The sequence below is a fragment of the Trachypithecus francoisi genome, unplaced genomic scaffold, assembly GCF_009764315.1.
Source record: "Trachypithecus francoisi isolate TF-2019V2 unplaced genomic scaffold, Tfra_2.0 Lachesis_group17, whole genome shotgun sequence".
NCBI lineage: Eukaryota > Metazoa > Chordata > Mammalia > Primates > Cercopithecidae > Trachypithecus > Trachypithecus francoisi.
The window spans coordinates 68,769,070-68,788,445 of NW_022681462.1; the positions used below are offsets into that span (position 1 = coordinate 68,769,070).

General features: G+C 40.4%; 2 protein-coding genes across 2 annotated transcripts in view; both read left to right on the forward strand.

The window, feature by feature from the left end:
• Positions 1-19,376, forward strand: part of CDKL4 (cyclin dependent kinase like 4) — a 63,277-nt gene that overhangs the window by 32,000 nt on the left and 11,901 nt on the right. Inside the window, exons 4-6 of the mRNA XM_033175940.1 lie at positions 2,079-2,169; positions 16,176-16,373; positions 18,998-19,080. Coding sequence (XP_033031831.1) covers positions 2,079-2,169; positions 16,176-16,373; positions 18,998-19,080 — 372 coding nt within the window. The remainder of the gene's footprint in view (positions 1-2,078; positions 2,170-16,175; positions 16,374-18,997; positions 19,081-19,376) is intronic.
• LOC117062425 (2-iminobutanoate/2-iminopropanoate deaminase-like) lies at positions 4,348-4,773 on the forward strand. Its single transcript, XM_033175941.1, has one exon. The coding sequence runs from the start codon at positions 4,408-4,410 to the stop codon at positions 4,771-4,773; it is 366 nt and encodes a 121-aa protein (XP_033031832.1). The 5' UTR covers positions 4,348-4,407.

Below are 19,376 nucleotides of genomic sequence, written 5' to 3' on the forward strand. Positions count from 1 at the left end.
TAAAAGACCAAAAAAGTTTCTTCTAACTGCTCTTCATACAAATTATGAAGCAGTTGGCAGTAATTGAGACTAAATAGGAACACGTTCATGCTACCAGTGTCATTTCTGCAACCTAAAATGAATTTAGGGCTCAGCTCTTTTTCTCTTCCTAGATAGCTATTAGAGAACCAAAGACAACCATTTCAGAATTGTCAAATTGACAAAAATGCTTAAAGGGCCTGACAGCATAGTAGAGAAGGAGGCAGAAGGAGTTGATTATTGTGACACTCAATTCATGTACTCTGTCAGTGGCCACTTGCAATCACAGGATTGTTGCAAGGATGAAATAATTCATGCTTTGAATTGAAAGTGCTTTGAAAAGTACAGAGTTCCCTGTGAGGGCCCAGTGATGGAGATCGATATTATTTTCACCCATTTTCTTTTTTGGGAGCATGGATAAACGGAAAGTTCTGAAGGGTAAGGTCTGAGCTGTTTTCTCACAGCACCTCCGCAACATGGAAACCCATTTCTGGAATGCCCATGCGCGCGCGGGCTTACTCAGCCTGCCCTCACCCAGGCCCCTAGCCGGCTGCTCCTGTCCGGCGAGGAGCATCTGCTTCATTCAGGGTCATTATGATTAGGCAGCAAATTGTAAGGCCGCTGCATATGAAAGAATAGCGGGGTCCAGGCGTGGTGGCTCACGCCTGTAATGCCAGCACTTTGGGAGGCAGAGGTGGGCGGATCACTTGAGCTCAGTAATTCAAGACCAGACTGGACAACAACGTGGTGAAACCCGTCTCTACTAAAACTACAAAATTAGCCGGGCATGGTGGTGAGCGCCTGTAATCCTAGCTACTCGGGACACACCCATAGTCCCAGTCACTCGGGAGGCTGAGGCAGGAGAATCGCTTTAATCTGGGAGGCAGAGCTTGCAGTGAGCCAAGATTGCGCCACTGCACTCCAGCCTGGGCGACAGAGCAAGACTCTGTCTCAAAAAGAAAAAGAGAAAAAAAACAGCTGCTTTTGAGGTCAGCGTGCCACAGGTCCCACTTTCCCAGTAGGGATTCTGACAGCATCGTGGGCCATCTCAGGATGATGATCGTTCCAGGATAGCTCCGTGGTGAGGATGTGGAAATGATCCCCATGCCCTGTCGAGGAATGCTTCGGAATCTCTGTTAGGTAGGGGACTGTGCGCCCCAGCTCACCCAGGGCAGTCCTGGTTTGTGCCTATTGTCCTGGCATGATTATTAATAGGCCCCTCTGTCACACTTGGAAGTCTCCTGATTTGGATGATAAATAATATGGTCATTCTAATTATAAGTGAATTTTGCTTTTTATCATTTAAATGTTTTTCTAATTTCTCAAATCTGCAAGTTTTTCAACCTTAATTGTGACTCTTGGGTGGCAGCAGTTATTAGAGGTACTCTGAGTCTAATCTCATTTAGGGTTTTACCTCATACAGTTTAAACAGGGACCAGCAAAAAGTGAAAGAATTGTATGATACTCTCTTCTTGAATTTAATTTTGTATTTTTATTTATTTGTTTTTGAGACAGGGTCTAGCTCAGTTGCTCAGGCTCTGTGCAGAGTGATCATAGCTCACTGCAGCCTCAACCTTCCAGGCTCAAATGATCCTTCAGCCTCAGCCTCCTGAGTAGCTAGGACCACAAGTGCATGCCACCACGCCTGGCTAATTTTTTAACTTTTTTGTAGAGACAGGGTCTCAGTGCATTGCCCAGGGTGGCCTCAAACTCCTGGCTTCAAGTTATCCTCCTGCCTCAGCCTCTCAAAGTGCTGGGATTATGGACATGAGTCACCACACCTAGCCTGATAATCCCTTCTTTAAAAAAAAAAAGACCGTTTTCACATACAATTATAATTTTAATTATTTCAATAATAAAACAATATTTTAATAAATGTTTTAATTTTGGTATGACAAGAGTTACAAGTGAAAAACTGCCAATTTAAGTTCTTTTAGAAAAGTGAAGGAAGCCCACATTTGTTTTTATCTCATAGGCTGTGTATCTATTAAACTAGTAGTTAATGTTTATTCTTTGTCATTTTGGTGGTTCAGAAAAATAATCAAATAATGATCTTACAGTGCATTCACAGAGATATAAAACCTGAAAATATTCTAATAACTAAGCAAGGAATAATCAAGATTTGTGACTTTGGGTTTGCACGAATTCTGAGTAAGTAGCAATTTTTTTTTTACTAATATCCAGTTCAGATGATGATAAAATGAGATGGTTTAAATTCTTACTTTGGATATTGGACATATGCCAAATATTGTATTGTTGTTATTTATTTATTTTTTTTTTTTGAGACGGAGTCTGTCCCTGTTGCCCAGGCTGGAGTGCAGTGGCACGATCTCGGCTCACTGCAAGCTCCGCCTCTCGGGTTCACGCCATTCTCCTGCCTCAGCCTCCCGAGTAGCTGGGACTACAGGCGCTCGCCACCACACCCAGCTAATTTTTTGCATTTTTAGTAGATACGGGGTTTCACTGTGTTAACCAGGATGGTCTCGATCTCCTGACCTCGTGATCCACCTGCCTCGGCCTCCCAAAGTGCTGGGATTACAGGCGTGAGCCACCGGTATTGTTATTAAAAAAGGAAAAGCTCACTTTAGCCTTTTAGTCAGTACATTCGTTTGCACTTCAACTCTGCTCCATTCAGCTAGAATTTATTGGATGTCACCTTTCTGTGCTTTGCCTCATAGGAAGGGAAAATAATTCTAAAAGCATTTCTGCTCTTCATGCACTTATAATCTACAGTAAAAGAAACAAAGAATAATACAAGATGATTGGCAATAAAGTACTAAAGTGAAGGTGCGGACAGTTCCCTGGAGGGAGATATTAATGTGGGCGAGAGTGGTTGAAGAAAACTTCATGGAGCTGATGAGACTAGAAGAGTAAACTGAAAATTAAAGAGAGGATTCAGAGACAGTGCTAAGAAAAAGGAGATCATTCCAGGCAAGGAGGAACTGAAGGGAAAGGGGGACAAATAATTGTTTCTCCTTCAATCTAGAACTTTGCAGCAGACAAATATATGTATTAGTAACATAAACCTCACAGTCTGGGTGTAGACATAATCGGTATCCTGACGGCACCCAAACACGAGTGACTTGGCAATGCACGTGGAAGGGTTGGGCAAAAACAAAAACCGATCAAGGCTTTCTGAGGTTGCTGTGCTTTGTGGTAAAGATAATAGGATCCTAATGATAATTGGTCCCTGTGCCATGGGGCTGAAAAGGGAAATAGACAAACACTGGAAAACTACCGAGTTACGAACACTGCACATAGTACCATGGTGCATCAGTATCAGGAAATGCTGGGCTGCCATTAGCAGGGATGTTTGCAGTTTCAGTGGCATCGGAAAATGTTTAGGACACGGTAAGAGAAAAAGGAAAGTGAAAACATATGTATACAGTATGATCTCAACTATACAGGAAATACATAGAAAAAAATTACTGAAATATATATAACCCTCAATTTAGGAAATTAAGTGAATGATAGTCATCCAATGCATGGTATAGATCCGGTGTCATAGATTTGGGGTTTTTTTCCTGGAAATCCATTATATACCACCAAAATACCCAATTTAGTCACAAAAATAAGTGAAAAAACCTACACAGATATGCCATTACAAGCATTAAGAACATAAGAGCAGCATTTCCTATGAAAGTTACCTCACAATTATTCCTTTTAGGGATTTTTCTCCATGGGCTGGTAAAGCTTCTTAAACTGGCAATACTTCTGAAAATATAAATATTTTTAATTTTTCATGAATATGCATTTTTTTCCTTTCCTTTTTCATTTTCCTTTGCATTTCTGTGCTGAATATGCAAGTCAGCTTTCCTACTGAGTTTTCCTGTAGCAAACATAGTCATTCTTGTCTGAATGAAGAACCTTAGAACTGAATTCAATATTAGGGTCATCTGTCTCAGAAATTTTGACTGCATGAACACATCCAGAAGTCTGAATGGTGAACCCACTGTGGCAATTCCAATAATGATACCTTTTGCCATATTATTATAAGCAAAGTGGTAATACAAGACACTGCCAACTTGTTAGTGCTGGCTTAAACCTCCACAAGACATGAGCTCAGGCACTGGTTACAGCTTAAGTCTTCTAAGTACTGGTATGAGTCATTGCTGGGGTCATTGTTGGCCATTTATAATGAGAAAGGCAAAGGAGGGGGTCCCATTATGTGATAAAATGCTAACAGTGGCTCAATAGACATCCACATAAAAATGTAAGCTCCTATTGGATATCCACATGCAAAAGAAGAAAGTTGGAACTTTACCTTACATTATATTCACCAAAATGAATCACCAACGTAAACATAAGAAATAAACCTGTAGGAGAAGCGAGCAAGGCTGATGCTGGGGCTTCTTCTCCTGAAGGGGCTGCAAGAGGGAAGACTTAGTCATGTCATCCTTGATCAAAAGGGTGATCAGCACCGCAAAAGCTCCAGGGGCCATTGGACCCAACAGTCAAGCTGTGTTAGTCGACAGGACCATTTATATTTCAGGACAGATAGGGATGGACCCTTCAAGTGGACAGCTTGTGTCAGGAGGGATAGCAGAAGAAGCTAAAGAAGCTCTTAAAAACATGGGTGAAATTCTGAAAGCTGCAGGCTGTGACTTCACTAATGTGCTGAAAACAACTGCTCTTCTGGCTGACATAAATGATTTCAATACTATCAATGAAATCTACAAACAGTATTTCAAGAGTAATTGTCCTGCTAGAGCTGCTTCCCAAGTTGCTGCTTTGCCCAAAAGTAGCCGAATTTAATTGAAGCAGTAGCTGTCCAAGCACCGCTGACAACAGCATCACTGTAAGTGGGCCAGTGCTTTGTAGTCTGGAATTGTTAACATTTTAATTTCTACAACTGATGTAACATCTTAATTAACCTTTTAATTTTCACAATTGATGACAGTGTATCTGAAGTTATTATGGAAATACCATATAATAGGGAGAGTTGAACATGAATTGAAGATTAGAGAAGGAATCCAGTTACTGTTTTAAATTACACCTGTATTACTGAATATAGGAAAGAGATACCTATTACATAGTTACTCAATAAATAAAAGAGAAATAACAGGTAGGAAAGAAGAGTAATTATTCCTGAGAAATAATCAAGAACATATCTAATTCAAACTAACGATGTGAACGATTTAGTTTTCATGTTAGGTATGTCATTCTGCTTTTACTTGAGTAAAATTTAAGTGTTTAAATTTGAGGTCAAGGAGAAGAAAGTGGACCAAAGTTTAATATAGATAATATTTTTCTAATGGAAATAAAATAGACTTGCAGATTTCAAAAAAGGGAAAAAGAAATAAAGCTATAAAACTCTTAGAAGAAAACATAGACCAAAAGCCTCATGACATTGGATTTAACAGTGATTTCTTGAATGTGACACCACAAGCACAAGCAACAAAAGGAAAAATAGAGAAATTGGACTTCATCAAAATTAAAAACTTCTGTGCATCAAAGGACACAATAAACAGAATGAAAAGCAACCCATGGAGAGGGAGAAAATATTAGCAAATTTATACCTAATAAAGAATTAATATCCAGAATGTTCAGAACTATAACTCAATAACAAAAACTAATTTGAAAGTGGCCAAAGGACTTGAATAGACATTTCTTTTTTGTTGTTTTATTTCAATAGGTTTTTGGGAAACAGGTGGTGTTTGGTTACATGAAAAAGTTCATTGTTTTGTTTTGTTTTGTTTTGTTTGAGACAGAGTCCAGAGTCTTGCTCTGTTGCCTAGGCTGGAGTGCAATGGTGACATCCTGGCTCACCGCAAACTCCACTTCCTGGGTTCAAGCAATTCTCCTGTCTCAGCTTCCCAAGTAGCTGTGACTTCAGGAACATGCCACCACACCCAGCTAATGTTTTTATTTTTGGTAGAGATGGGTTTTCTCAATGTTGGCCAGGCTTGTCTTGAACTTCTGAGCTCAAGTCATCTGCCTGCCTGGGCCTCCCAAAGTGCTGGGATTACAGGTGTTAGCCACCACACCTGTCTATGTGAATAATTTCTTCGGTGGTGATATCTGGGATTTTGGTTCACCCACCACCTGAGCAGTGTACACTGTGCCCAATGTGTAGTCTTTTATCCCTCACCCCCACCACACCCTTTCCCCTGAGTCCCCAAAGTCCATTGTATTATTCTTATGCCTTTGTGTCCTCATAGCTTAGCTCCCACTTATTAGAACATAGATGTTTGGTTTTCTATTCCTGAGTTATTTCACTTAGAATAATGGTCTCCAATTGCATCCAGGTTGCTGCAAATGCCATTATTTTGTTCCTCTGTATGACTGAGTAGTATTCTGTGGTATATATATATATAATATATATATATATATATATATATATATACCACATTTTCTTTATCTGCTTGTTGATTGATGGACATTAGGGCTGGTTCCGTATTTTTTCAGTTGCAAATGTGCTGCTATAAACATGTGCGTGCAAGTGTATTTTTTATATAATGACTTCTTTTCCTCTTGGTAGATACCCAGGAGTGGGGCTGCTGGATCAAATGGTAGATCTACTTTTAGTTCTTTAAGGAATCTCCACACTGTTTTTCATAGTGGTTGTACTAATTTAGATTCCCTCCAAAGTGTAAAAGTGTTCCCTTTTCACCACATCCATGCCAACATCTATAGTTTTGTTTTGTTTTTTGTTTTTTGTTTTTTGGTTATGGCCATTCTTGCAGGAGTAAGGTGGTATCGCATTATGGTTTTGATTTGCATTTCCTTAATAATTAGTGATGTTGAGCATTTTTTTTTCATGTTTTTGTTGGCCATATGTGTATCTTCTTTTGAGAACTGTCTATTCATGTCCTTAGCCCACTTTTTTGATGGTATTGTTTGTTTTTTCTTGCTGATTTGAGTTCCTTGTAGATTCTGGATGTTAGTCCTCTGCTGGATGTATAGATTGTGAAGATTTTCTCCCACTCTGTGTGTTGTCTGTTTACTCTGCTGATTATTTCTTTTGTTGTGCAGAAGCTTTTTAGTTTAAGTTCCATGTATTTATCTTTGTTTTTGTTACATTTGCTTTTGGGTTCTTGGTCATGACAAGTCTTTGCCTAAGCCAGTGTTATCTTCTAGAATTTTTATGGTTTCAGGTCTTATATGTAAGTATTTGATCCATCTTGAGATGATTTTTGTATAAGGTGAGAGGTGAGGATCCAGTTTCATTCTTCTACATGTGGCTTGCCAATTATACCAGCACCATTTGTTTAATAGGGTATCCTTTCATCACTTTATGTTTTTGTTTGCTTTGTCAAAGATCATTTGACTATAAGTATTTGGCTTTATTTCTGGGGTCTCTATTCTGTTCCATTGGTCTATAGGCCTGTTTTGATACCAATACCATACTGCTTTGATGACTATGGCCTTATAGTATAGCTTGAAGTCAGGTAGGGTAATCCCTCCAGATTTGTTCTTTTTGTTTAGTCTTGCTTTGGCTATGCGGGCTCTTTTTTTGGTTCCATATAAATTTTAGGATTGTTTTTTCTAGTTCTGTGAAGAATGATGGGGTATTTTGATGGGAATTACATTGGATTTGTAGGTTGCTTTTGGCAGTATAGTCATCTTCACAATATTGATTCTACCCATCCATGAGCATAGGAGGTGTTTCCATTTGTTTATGTCATCTGTGATTTCTTTCGGCAATGTTTTGTAGTTTTCCTTGTAAAGGTTTTTCACCTCCTTGGTTAAGTATATTCCTAAGTATTTTATTTTTTGCAGCTGTTGTAAAATGGGTTGAGTTCTTGGTTTGATTCTCAGCTTGGTTGTTGTTGGTATATAGCAGGGCTACTGATTTGTGTAGATTAATTTTGTTATCCTAAAATTTTGCTGAATTCATTTACCAGTTCTAGGAGCTTTTTGAATGAGTCTTTAGGGTTTTCTAGGTATACGATCATGTCATCAGCAAACAGGAAAAGTTTGACTTCCTCTTTACCAATTTAGATATCTTTTATTTTTTTCTCTTGTCTGATTGCTCTGGCTAGGATTTCCAGTACTATGTCAAATAGAAGTGGTGAAAGTGGGCATCCTTATCTTGTTCCGGTGCTCAGGGGAAATGCTTTCAACTTTTCCCTATTCAGTATAATGTTGACTGTGGGTTTGTCATCAATGGCTTTTATTACCTTAAGGTATGTCCCTTCTATGCTGATTTTGCTGAGGGTTTTCATCATAAAGCAATGCTGAATTTTGTCAAATGCTTTTTCTGCATCTATTGAGATGACCTTGTGATTTTTGTTTTTAATTATGTTTACATGGTGTATCGCAGTTATTGACTTGCAGATGTTAAACCATCCCTGAATCCCTGGTACAAAACCCACTTGATCATGGTGGATTATCTTTTTGGTATGCTGTTGGATTTGGTTAGCTAGTATTTTGTTGAGAAGTTTTGCATCTATGTTCATCAGGGACATTGGTCTGTAGTTTTCTTTTTTTGTTATGTCCTTTCCTGGTTTTGTTATTAGGGTGATACTGACTTCATAGAATGATTTAGAGAGGATTCCCTTTCTCTGTCTTTTGGAATAGTGTCAGTAGGATTGGTACCAATTTTTTCTTTGAATGTCTAATAGAATTTAACTGTGAATCTCTCTGGTCTTGGACTTTTTTTCATTGGTAACTTTTTAATTATCATTTCAATCTCACTGCTTGTTATTGGTCTGTTCAGAGGTTTTATTTCTTCCTGGTTTAATCTAGTAGAGTTGTATATTTCCAGGAATTTATCCATCCTCCTCTAGGTTTTCTAGTTTATGCATGTAAAGGTATTCATAGGAGCCTTGAGTGATCTTTTGTATTTCTGTGGTATCAGTTGTAATATCTCCTGTTTCGTTTCTAATTGAGCTTACTTTGATCTTCTCTCTTCTTTTATTGGTTAATCTTACTAATGGCCTATCAATTTTATTTATCTTTTCAAAGAACCAGATTTTTGTTTCATTTATCTTTTGTGGGCTTTTTTTGTTGTTGTTGTTGTTTCCATATCATTTACTTCTGCTCTGATCTTGGTTATTTCTTTTCTTCTGCTGGGTTTAGGTTTGGTTTTTTCCTGTTTCTCTAGCTCCTTGAGGTGTGACCTTAGATTGTCTGTGCTGTTTCAGACTTTTTGATGTAGGCATTTAATGCTATAAACTTTCCCCTTAGCATTGCCTTTGCTGTATCCCAGAGGTTTTGATAGGTTGTGTCACTATTATTGTTCAGTTCAAATAATTTTTAAATTTCCATCTTGATTTCATTGTTGACTCAACAGTTATTCAGGAGCAGGTCATTTAATTTCCATGTATTTGCATGGTTTTGAGGATTCCTTTGGGAGTTGATTTCCAATTCTTTTCCACTGTGGTCTGAGAGAGTTCTTGCTATAATTTCAATTTTCTTTGATTTTTTTTGTTTTGTGGCCTATTATATGGTCTATCTTGGCAGATGTTCCATGTGCTGATGAACAGAATGTATATTCTGCAGTTGTTGGGTAGAATATTCTGTAAATATCTGTTAAGTCCATTTGTTGTAGGGTATAGTTTAAGTCCATTGTTTCTTTGTTGACTTTCTGTCTTGATGACCTGTCTAGTGTTGTCAGTGGAGTATTGAAGTCCCCCACTATTATTGTGTTACTATCTCATTTCTTAGGTCTAGTAGTAATTGTTTTATAAATTTGTGAGCTCCAATGTTAGGTGCATATATATTTAGGATTGTGATATTTATCTGTTGGACTAGTTTTTTTTATTATCATTATATAATGTCTCTCTTTGTCTTTTTTAACTGCTATTGCTTTAAAGTCTGTTTTGTCTGATAGGAGAATAGCTACTCCTGCTCACTTTTGGTGTCCCTTTGCATGGAATACCTTTTTTCCCCCTTTACCTTAAGCTTATGTGAGTCCTTATGTGTCAGGTGAGTCTCATGAAGACAACAGATACTTGGTTGGTGAATTTTTATCCACTCTGCTATTCTGTATCTTTTAAGTGGACCATTTAGGCCATTTACATCCAACGTCCGTATTGAGATGTGAGGTACTATTCTATTCATCATGCTACTTGTTGCCTGAATACCCTGGGTTTTTTTCTTTTTTTTCCTTTTTTTTTTTTTTTGCCATCATCCTTTTAACCTTTATTTATTGTCACTCATTCTACATCATCCTGAACTGCATGATAATTTAAAATTTCATTTTAATTTCAATGTATCATATAATTCAACCTAGCCTTTTACAGCATTTTTTTTTTTTTTTTTTTTGGCTGAAAACTTTTCAAATGTCTCAGAAGGAAATGTAACCAGGGGAGGGAAGGTAAGAAGTCCTGTAACCTTAAAAGAAAAAAAAAAAAAAAACTTTACTTTGAAAACGGGTTTTTTTCATTGTGTTGCTGTTTTATAGGTCCTGTGAGATTTATGCTTTAAGGAGTTTCTATTTTAGTGTATTTCAAATATTTGTTTCAAGATTTAGAGCTCTTTTTAACAGTTCCTGTAGTGCTGGCTTGGCAGTGGCAAACTCTCTCAGCATTTCTTTGTCTGAAAAAGACTGTATGTATCTTTCCTTCATTTACGAAGCTTAGTTTCGCTAGATACAAAATTCTTGGCTGATAATTGTTTTGTTTAAGTAGGCTAAAGATAGGACCTCAATCCCTTCTGGCCTGTAGGGTTTCTGCTGAGAAATCTGCTGTTAGTCTGATAGGTTTTCCTTTATTTTATTTTATTTATTTATTTATTTATTTATTTGAGACGGAGTCTCGCTCTGTCGCCCAGGCTGGAGTGCAGTGGCCGGATCTCAGCTCACTGCAAGCTCCGCCTCCCAGGTTTACGCCATTCTCCTGCCTCAGCCTCCCGAGTAGATGGGACTACAGGCGCCCGCCACCTCGCCCGGCTAGCTTTTTTTTTTGTATTTTTTTTAGTAGAGACAGGGTGTCACCGTGTTAGCCAGGATGGTTTCGCTCTCCTAACCTCGTGATCCGCCCGTCTCGGCCTCCCAAAGTGCTGGGATTTCAGGCTGAGCCACTGCGCCCGGCCAGGTTTTCCTTTATAGTACCTGATGCTTTTGCCTCAGAGTTCTTAATATTCTTTCCTTCGTCTTGACTTTAGATAACCTGATGCCTATGTGCCTAGGTGATGATCTTTTTGCAATAAATTTCCCAGGTGTTCTTTGAGCAAGAAGTATTTGGATGTCTAGATCTCTAGCGAGGCCAGGGAAGTTTTCCTCAATTATTCCCTCAAATATGTTCTCCAAACTTTTAGATTTCTCGTCTTCCTTGGGAACACCAATTATTCTTAGGTTTCATCATTAAACATGATACCAATCTTCTTGGAGGCTTTGTCCATTTTTTTAATTCTTATTTCTTTGTCTTTGTCAGATTGGGTTAATTTGAATGCCTTGTCTTCAAACTCTGAAGTTCTTTCCTGAACTTGTGCGATTCTGTTGCTGAGACTTTCCAGTGCATTTTGCATTTCTCTAAGTGTGTCCTTGATTTCCAGAAGTTGTGATTGTTTTTTTATGTATGCTCTCTATTTCACTGGAGATTTTTCCATTCATATCCTGTATCATTTTTTTATTCTTTAGGTTGGACTTCATCTTTCTCTGTTGCCTCCTTGATTGGCTTAATAGTTGGCTTTCTGAATTCTTTTTCTGTCAAATCAGAGATTATCTCTTGGCTTGGATCCATTGCTGGTGAGCTAGTGTGATCTTTTGGAAGTGTTAAAGAATCTTGTTTTGGGCCAGGCACAGTGGCTTACGCCTGTAATCCTAACACTTTGGGAGGCCAAGGCGAGCAGATACTTGAACAGGAGTTCAAGAGCAGCCTGGCCAATATGGTGAAACTTCATCTGTACTAAAAATCCAAAATTTAGCTGGGCATGGCAGCACATACCTGTAGTCCCAGGTACTCAGGAGGCTGAGGCAGGAGAATCACTTGTACCCAGGAAGCAGAGGTTGCCGTGAGCCAAGATCACACCACTGCACTCCATCCTAGGTAACAGAGCAAGATTCCGCCTCAAAAAAAAAAGAACCTTATTTTGTCATCATGTTACTGGAATTGTTTTTCTGGTTTCTTCTCATTTGGGTAGACTATGTCAGAGGGAAGATCTGGGACTTGAGGGCTGCTGTTCAGATTCTTCTGTCCTATGGGGTGCTCCCTTGATGTGGTGCTCTCCCCTTTCCCCTAGGGACAGGGCTTCCTGAGAACTGAACTGCATTGATTGTTATTTCTCTTCTGGATCTAGCCACCCAGAGAAGCTACCAGGCTCTGGGCTGGTACTAAGTGTCTGCAAAGAGTCCTGTGATGTGGTCCATTGTCAGGTCTTTCAGCCATGTATACCAGCACCTGCTCTGGTAGAGGTAGCAGGGGAGTGAAGTGGACTCTATGAGGGTCCTTGGTTGTGTTTTCGTTAAACACACTGGTTTTTTGTTGGTTGACTTGGCTGTATTTTTGTTAAGCGCACTGGTTTATGTTGGTTGACCTCCAGCCAGGAGGTAGTGCTCTCAAGAGCACATCAGCTGCCGTAGCATAGGGTGGATCAGGCAGTGGGTGGGGCCATAGAGCTCCCAGGAGAATATGACCTTTGTCTTCGGAGCTCCTTGGCTGTCCCACAGAGCCTGCAGTGGTAATCCACCTTCTTCAAAGGGTCTGTGGATTCTCTTGGCTTTCCTGGTATGTTCCTGTGGTAGTTCTCGGAGCAAAAGTTCATGATGTCAGTCTCCACACACTGCTCTGTCCGTCCCAGTCATAGCTGCAAGTTAGTCCTGCCTCCTATCCACCATTTTCCTCAGAAACCATCAGAGCAGACATTTCTTTAAAGAAGATCTATAAGGCAGGGTGCAGTGGCTCACACCTGTAATCCCAGCTAACTCAGGAGTCTGAGGCATGAGAATAGCTTGAACCCAGGAGACAGAGGTTGCAGTGAGCTGAGATCGCACCACTACACTCCACCCTGGGCAACAGAGCAAGACCCTGTCTCAAAAAGAAAGTAAATTAAAAATGTAAAAAATAAAAAGTAAAACAGAAGATATACAAATGGCCAATAAGTACATGAAAGATGTTTAAGGTAATCATTAGGGATACACAAATCAAAACCACAATGAGATACCACTTCACACCCATTAGGATGACTGTTATTTTTTTAAAACACACAGAACAAAATAACAAGTGTTGGTAAAGATATGAAGAAATTAGAGCCCTGTGCATTGCTAGTGGGAATGTACAATGGTGCAGCTGCTGTGGAAAGCAGTATGGCAGTTCTTCAAAAAATTAAACATAAGGCTGGGCGCGGTGGCTCAAGCCTGTAATCCCAGCACTTTGGGAGGCCAAGACGGGTGGATCATGAGGTCAGGAGATCGAGACCATCCTGGCTAACACGGTGAAACCCCGTCTCTACTAAAAAATACAAAAAACTAGCCGGGCGAGGTGGCGGCCGCCTGTAGTCCCAGCTACTCGGAGGCTGAGGCAGGAGAATGGCGTAAACCCGGGAGGCGGAGCTTGCAGTGAGCTGAGATCGGCCACTGCACTCCAGCCTGGGCCACAGAGCGAGACTCCGTCTCAAAAAAAAGAAAAAAAGAAAAATAATGTGGTGTTATTTATAGTGACAAAATATTGGACAATTTGGGAAAGATAAAGTAAATCCTGGCGTATGCACTTGGTAAGCTGTTACGCAGCCATTAAACTCAAGTTTAGGAAGAGTTTATAATAACATGATAAATGCATAGAATTCAATGAAAAAAATCAGGACACAAAATTTTATATGTAGTATGATCAAAAGTACTTGTACCAGGCCGGGCGCGGTGGCTTAAGCCTGTAATCCCAGCACTTTGGGAGGCCGAGACAGGCGGATCACGAGGTCAGCAGATCGAGACCATCCCGGCTAACACGGTGAAACCGTGTCCCCGTCTCTACTAAAAAATACAAAAATCTAGCCGGGCGAGGTGGCGGGCGCCTGTAGTCCCAGCTACTTGGGAAGCTGAGGCAGGAGAATGGCTTAAAGCCGGGAGGCGGAGCTTTCAGTGAGCTGAGATCCGGCCACTGCACTCCAGCCTGGGCGACAGAGCAAGACTCCGTCTCAAAAAAAAAAAAAAAAAAAAAAAAAGTACTTGTACCAGCCTGAGCAACGTAGTGAGACCTCCATCTACAAAATTAAAAAAAAATTTTTTTAATTTTTTTTTTTTTTAATTAGCCGGGCATGGTTTCAAGCCCCTATAGTCCCAGCTACTCAGGAGGCTGAGGCAGGAAGATCATATGAGCCCAGGAGTTCAAAGCTGCAGTGAGCTATGATTGTTTCACTACATTTTAGCCTGGGAGACAGCATCACCCTGCCTCCGAAAAAGCACTCAAAACTATGCTGTAAATAAGAAAAAGACTCAAACGAAATACACCAAAGATTAACACAAGGTACCTTTGGGTGGTAAAACTTGGGTTTATTTACCTTCTTTCTGTTTTCTTATGTATTTTTTCATATTCTCTGCAGTGAGCATATATGACTTTTAAGTTGAAAAATGTTCCAAACAAATAAAACAGCTGACATAGCCTGTAAATAGTGACAATTGCTAGTGGCTGTTATTTTCCTTCTTATTCTCCATTTTGCAAATTTCCATTACACTATTTATTAATTTTTAATCCTTTAAAAGTTTATATAATTTTATAAAAGAGCAATGAGCAAGTAAGATTATTTCCTTTTCCCACTCCTATGAGGACTGTTCTCTGACCAGAGCTGCAGCCGCTATTTTCTGAGCTGCCTTTTGTGGCAGCGTCTTTGGGGCTACCCGATGACTTTACTAAGGAGAATTGCCCATTACCTCATCTCTGCAAGCCGGGCTGCTTTCCAATTGTTCCTCCTCTGTAATGCATTTGTAGGGCTCCTCATCGTTCAGGGTCATGTGATGATTCTGGGATTGGCTTCCATCCACTTGGAGGCAGGTGTCTTGGGTCCAGGCACTCCACACCTGTGGCATAGGGCAGGGCTGGGCAGTGAGGGTGCACCCAGCTGTCTGTCTTCTGTCTATCACATACCACAGAGGACTCATATACATAGTACAAGGAGTCAAATTGAGGTCTTTGTCACCATGGGTCCTAAGTAACACATTTGGATAGAAAAAATAATTTATGCAATTGTCTAGTGCTGCATTAGTTTCCTGGGGCTGCCATGATACATTACCACAATCTGAGTGGCTGAAGACAACAGAAATCTATTTTCTCACAATTCTGGAGGCCAGACATCTGCCATCAAGGTTTCAGCAGGGCCACATTCCCTCTGAAGGCTCTAGGAGAGGACCCTTCCATGTCTCTATCCTAGCTTCCTTTTTGTATATGTGTGAGTCGGAGTCTTACTCTATCGCCCAGGCTGGAGTGCAGTGGCGCGATCACGCCTCACTGCAGCCTCCACAAGTTCAAGTGATTCTCCTGCCTCAGCTTCCCAAGTAGCTAGGATGACAAGCACACACCACCATGCCTGGCTAATGTTTGTATTTTTAGTAAAGACAGGGTTTTGCCATGTTGCCCAGGCTGGTCTCTAACTCCTGACCTCAAGTGATCTGCCCACCTCGGCCTCCCAAAGTGCTGGGATGACAGGCATGAGCCACCGTGCCCGGCCTCTATCCCAGCTTCTGGTGGATGTGGGAAACCTTGGCATTCCTATGCTTGCAACTGCATCACTCCAGTCTCTGCCTCCAGTATCACATGGCATTCTCCGTGTCTCTGTGTCCCTGTAAGGATTCAAGTCATTGGATTTAGAGTCCACCCTAATCTAGTATGACCTCATCTTAACTAATTAATTACATCTGCAAAAACCTTATTTCCAAATAAGGTCACATTCACAGGTACCAAGAATTAGAACTTCAACCTGTCTTTTGAGGGGATGCAATTCAACGCACAACAACCACCATGCTGATGATAAAATGGAAACCAACAATGCAGTTTCGACTTAAAGTCACACTCCAGAAATTCTCATTCCCCCCATCACTACCACACCACCCACTGCCCCAATTTGGAGTAATAATAGATATTAATTACCTAAAGTGCTCTTGAATGTCAAATTTACTATCTCAATGCACAGTAACTGTTTCCTCAATTAGTGTCTCACTGCATTAACTGTTAAGAGTATCATGGCCTCTGATGGTTATTGAAGGCTGAATGCCTGATGTGTTCTTGGCAGCAGTTCACATGCTGGGAGAATTGACTTACCTGATCTGATTGATGCATTTGCAGTTCCAGGAGATGCCTACACCGATTATGTAGCTACGAGATGGTACCGAGCTCCTGAACTTCTGGTGGGAGATACTCAGTATGGTTCTTCAGTAGATATATGGGCTATTGGTTGCGTTTTTGCAGAGCTCCTGACAGGCCAGCCACTGTGGCCTGGAAAATCAGATTTGGACCAACTTTATCTGATAATCAGAACACTAGGTATGAATTGCATTTTATGGTGACAGTTGCTGAATTGTTATAGCATTCATAGCATTCATATGTTACAATAAATAAATACATGCATACATACATACATACATAAATAGAAAAAACAAGAGTTTTATTGCTTCTTCAAACAACTCAGGATGGTTGTTCTGGGGTCTGGGTTGTAGCCAAAGCCCAATCCTTTTCTAAACATGTAGAACCCTAACTCCTCTCAGGGAACTCTCAGGCCCCTTTCCAGGAAAAGTCAATTAGCCATGGAATAAACTATACATTTACTTTCCATATCAGACTAAGATAGGGATAAGGATATGAGTCAGCTGCTGAGAGCCTACTGTAAGATATTCGATCAAGTGCAATTTCTGTCCACTGTAAAAGAGGTTTCCCCCCTTTATTCTAGAGCAGGAATCAGCAAATTGTTTCCATAAAAAGCTAGATGGTAAATATTTTAGGTTATGCAGACTGTACAGTCTCTGTTGCAATTCCCCAATTCTGCTATTGTAGTGCAAAAGCAGCCATACACAGCATGTCAACAAATGAGCACAGCTGTATTCCCATAGAACTTTATGGACACAGAAATTTTAATTTCTTCTAGTTTTCACATGCAACAAAATATCAAAAAATCTTTTTTGACTTTTAAAAATCTGCTTAAAAATGTAAAACCAATTCTGAGGTCACAAGCTGTACAGAAACAGGCGCTAGGCCAGATTTGGCCTGCAGGCCATAGTTTGGCAGACCCCTGCCCAAGAGTTTAAGAGTCTGATTTTACTTCCTGATTAGGAGTGGCTGCTGAAGTTTCGAATAATGTTAACACATCTTCTTTGTATAGTACTTTAGAATTTACAAATTACTTTCATACACATCATCTTTTTCAGTCTTAAGAAAAACCTGTTAAGGAAGTTACAATGTTTTTAATTGTGCCTATGTTATAAATGAGGAAACAGAGGCTTAGGGAGCTTCCACGATTGGCCTGAAGTTGCATAGCCAGGTAAGTGCAGAATAGGAATGGGACTCCAAGGGTTTCTTTCGTGAGCTTTCATTATGTGTCAGCATAACCTGAAAAGTGAGCCACAGCTTCATGCCAACAGCATAGATGCAAAGAAAATGATACCTCTACACATAAAATGAGAATTTGTTAATTCCTTCCCACAGGCTCTCCTGGCAGCATGGCTGCTGGACAGTTCCCTGTTCAGTTCCAACATATTATGGAAAATTCTGCAGCATGAAAAATGTGGGGTAGAGTACCACTACAGGCCACACTTTGTCTGATTCATTCCCTGAAAAGATTCTGGAAATTTGCATTACAGACCTGAGTTTAAATCCTGGATCTGTTAGGTTACTGTGTGATCTTGGACAAGTTATCACACTTCTCTGAACCTCATTTTCCTCACTGGAACAATAGGGAGTTAAAATAGCAACTACTCCAACCTGGGCAACAAAGGCATACCCCATATCTGCAAAAAATTTTTAAAAATTGACTGGACATGATGGCGCATACCTGTAGTCCCAGCTACTCAGGAGGTTGAGGTGGAAGGATTGCTTGAGACTGGGAGATCGAGGCTGAAGTGAGCCATGATTGTGCCACTGCACACCAGTTTTGGCAACAGAGAGAGACCTTGTCTCTAAATAAATAAATAAATAAATAACAACTATTGTCTTGAGATTATGAGATGAAGTCTCATCAAATCTCATTTATGAGATTAAATGAGATAATATGTGTAAAGACCGTAGTACCATTCTCTCACCTTGTCTTTTTTTTTTTTTTTTTTTTGAGATAGACTGTCACTCTGTCACCAGGCTGGAGTACAGTGGTGCGATCTCGGCTCACTGCAACCTCTGCCTCCCAAATTCAAGTGATTCTCCTGCCTCGGCCTCCCAAGTAGCTGGGACTATAGGTGTGTGCACCACCACGCCCAGCAAATTTTTTGTATTTTTAGTAGAGACAGGGTTTCACCATGTTGGCCAGGATGGTCTCGATCTCTTGACCTTGTGATCCACCTCCCTTGGCCTCCCCAAGTGCTCGGATTACAGGCGTGAGCCACCACACCCAGTCTTCACCTTTTGATGGAGGCTGAATGATGACCACATGTGACGAAGGGACTGGTTTGGGAGAACTGCTCTTACCTGAGAAGGCATACGTCTGCAGAATCCCATTCCTCTCAACTCTGGAGGGACCAATCAGGCACAATATTTCTTTCACACCTGCACTTCAGGCATTAACCCTGTTTTTTGTCTTTTTTGTTTGTTTGTTTTGTTTTTGTTTTGAGATGGAGTCTTGCTCTGTCACCCAGGCTGGAGTGCAGTGCCATGATCTCGGCTCACTGCAACCTCTGCCTCCCAAGATCAAGTGATTCTCCTGCCTCAGCCTCCTGAGTAGCTGGGATTACAGGCACTGACCACCACGCCGGCTAATTTTTGTATTTTTAGTAAAGATGGGGTTTTGCCATGTTGACCAGGCTGGTCTCGAACTCTTGACGTCAAGTGATCCACCTGCCTTGGCCTCTCAAAGTGCTGGGATTACAGGTGTGAGCCACCACACCTGGCCTTCAGGCATTAACCATTTAAACACTTGATTATTCTTTACCAAATTTATGATGAATTATGTGGTTTGTATTTTACAGGAAAATTAATCCCAAGACATCAATCAATCTTTAAAAGTAACCGGTTTTTCCACAGCATCAGTATACCTGAACCAGAAGATATGGTAAACTGCTCTATCTTGAATATTTTATTACTTGTGTTGCTGTTTTCTTTAAAGAGGTAGTTGTTTCTTATTTATTTATTTAGAGATGATGTCTCACTCTATCGCCAAGGCTGGAGTGCAGTGGCAAGGTCATGGCTCACTACAGCCTCAACCTCTGAGACTCAAGTGATCCTCCCACCTCAGCCTCCCCAATGCTGGAATTACTCATATGAGCCACCATGCATGGGCTGTTTCTTTTTTAATATTTGTGGTTTTGGCTTCTGTTTTCCTTGTGACATATTGACACAGTGTATTAG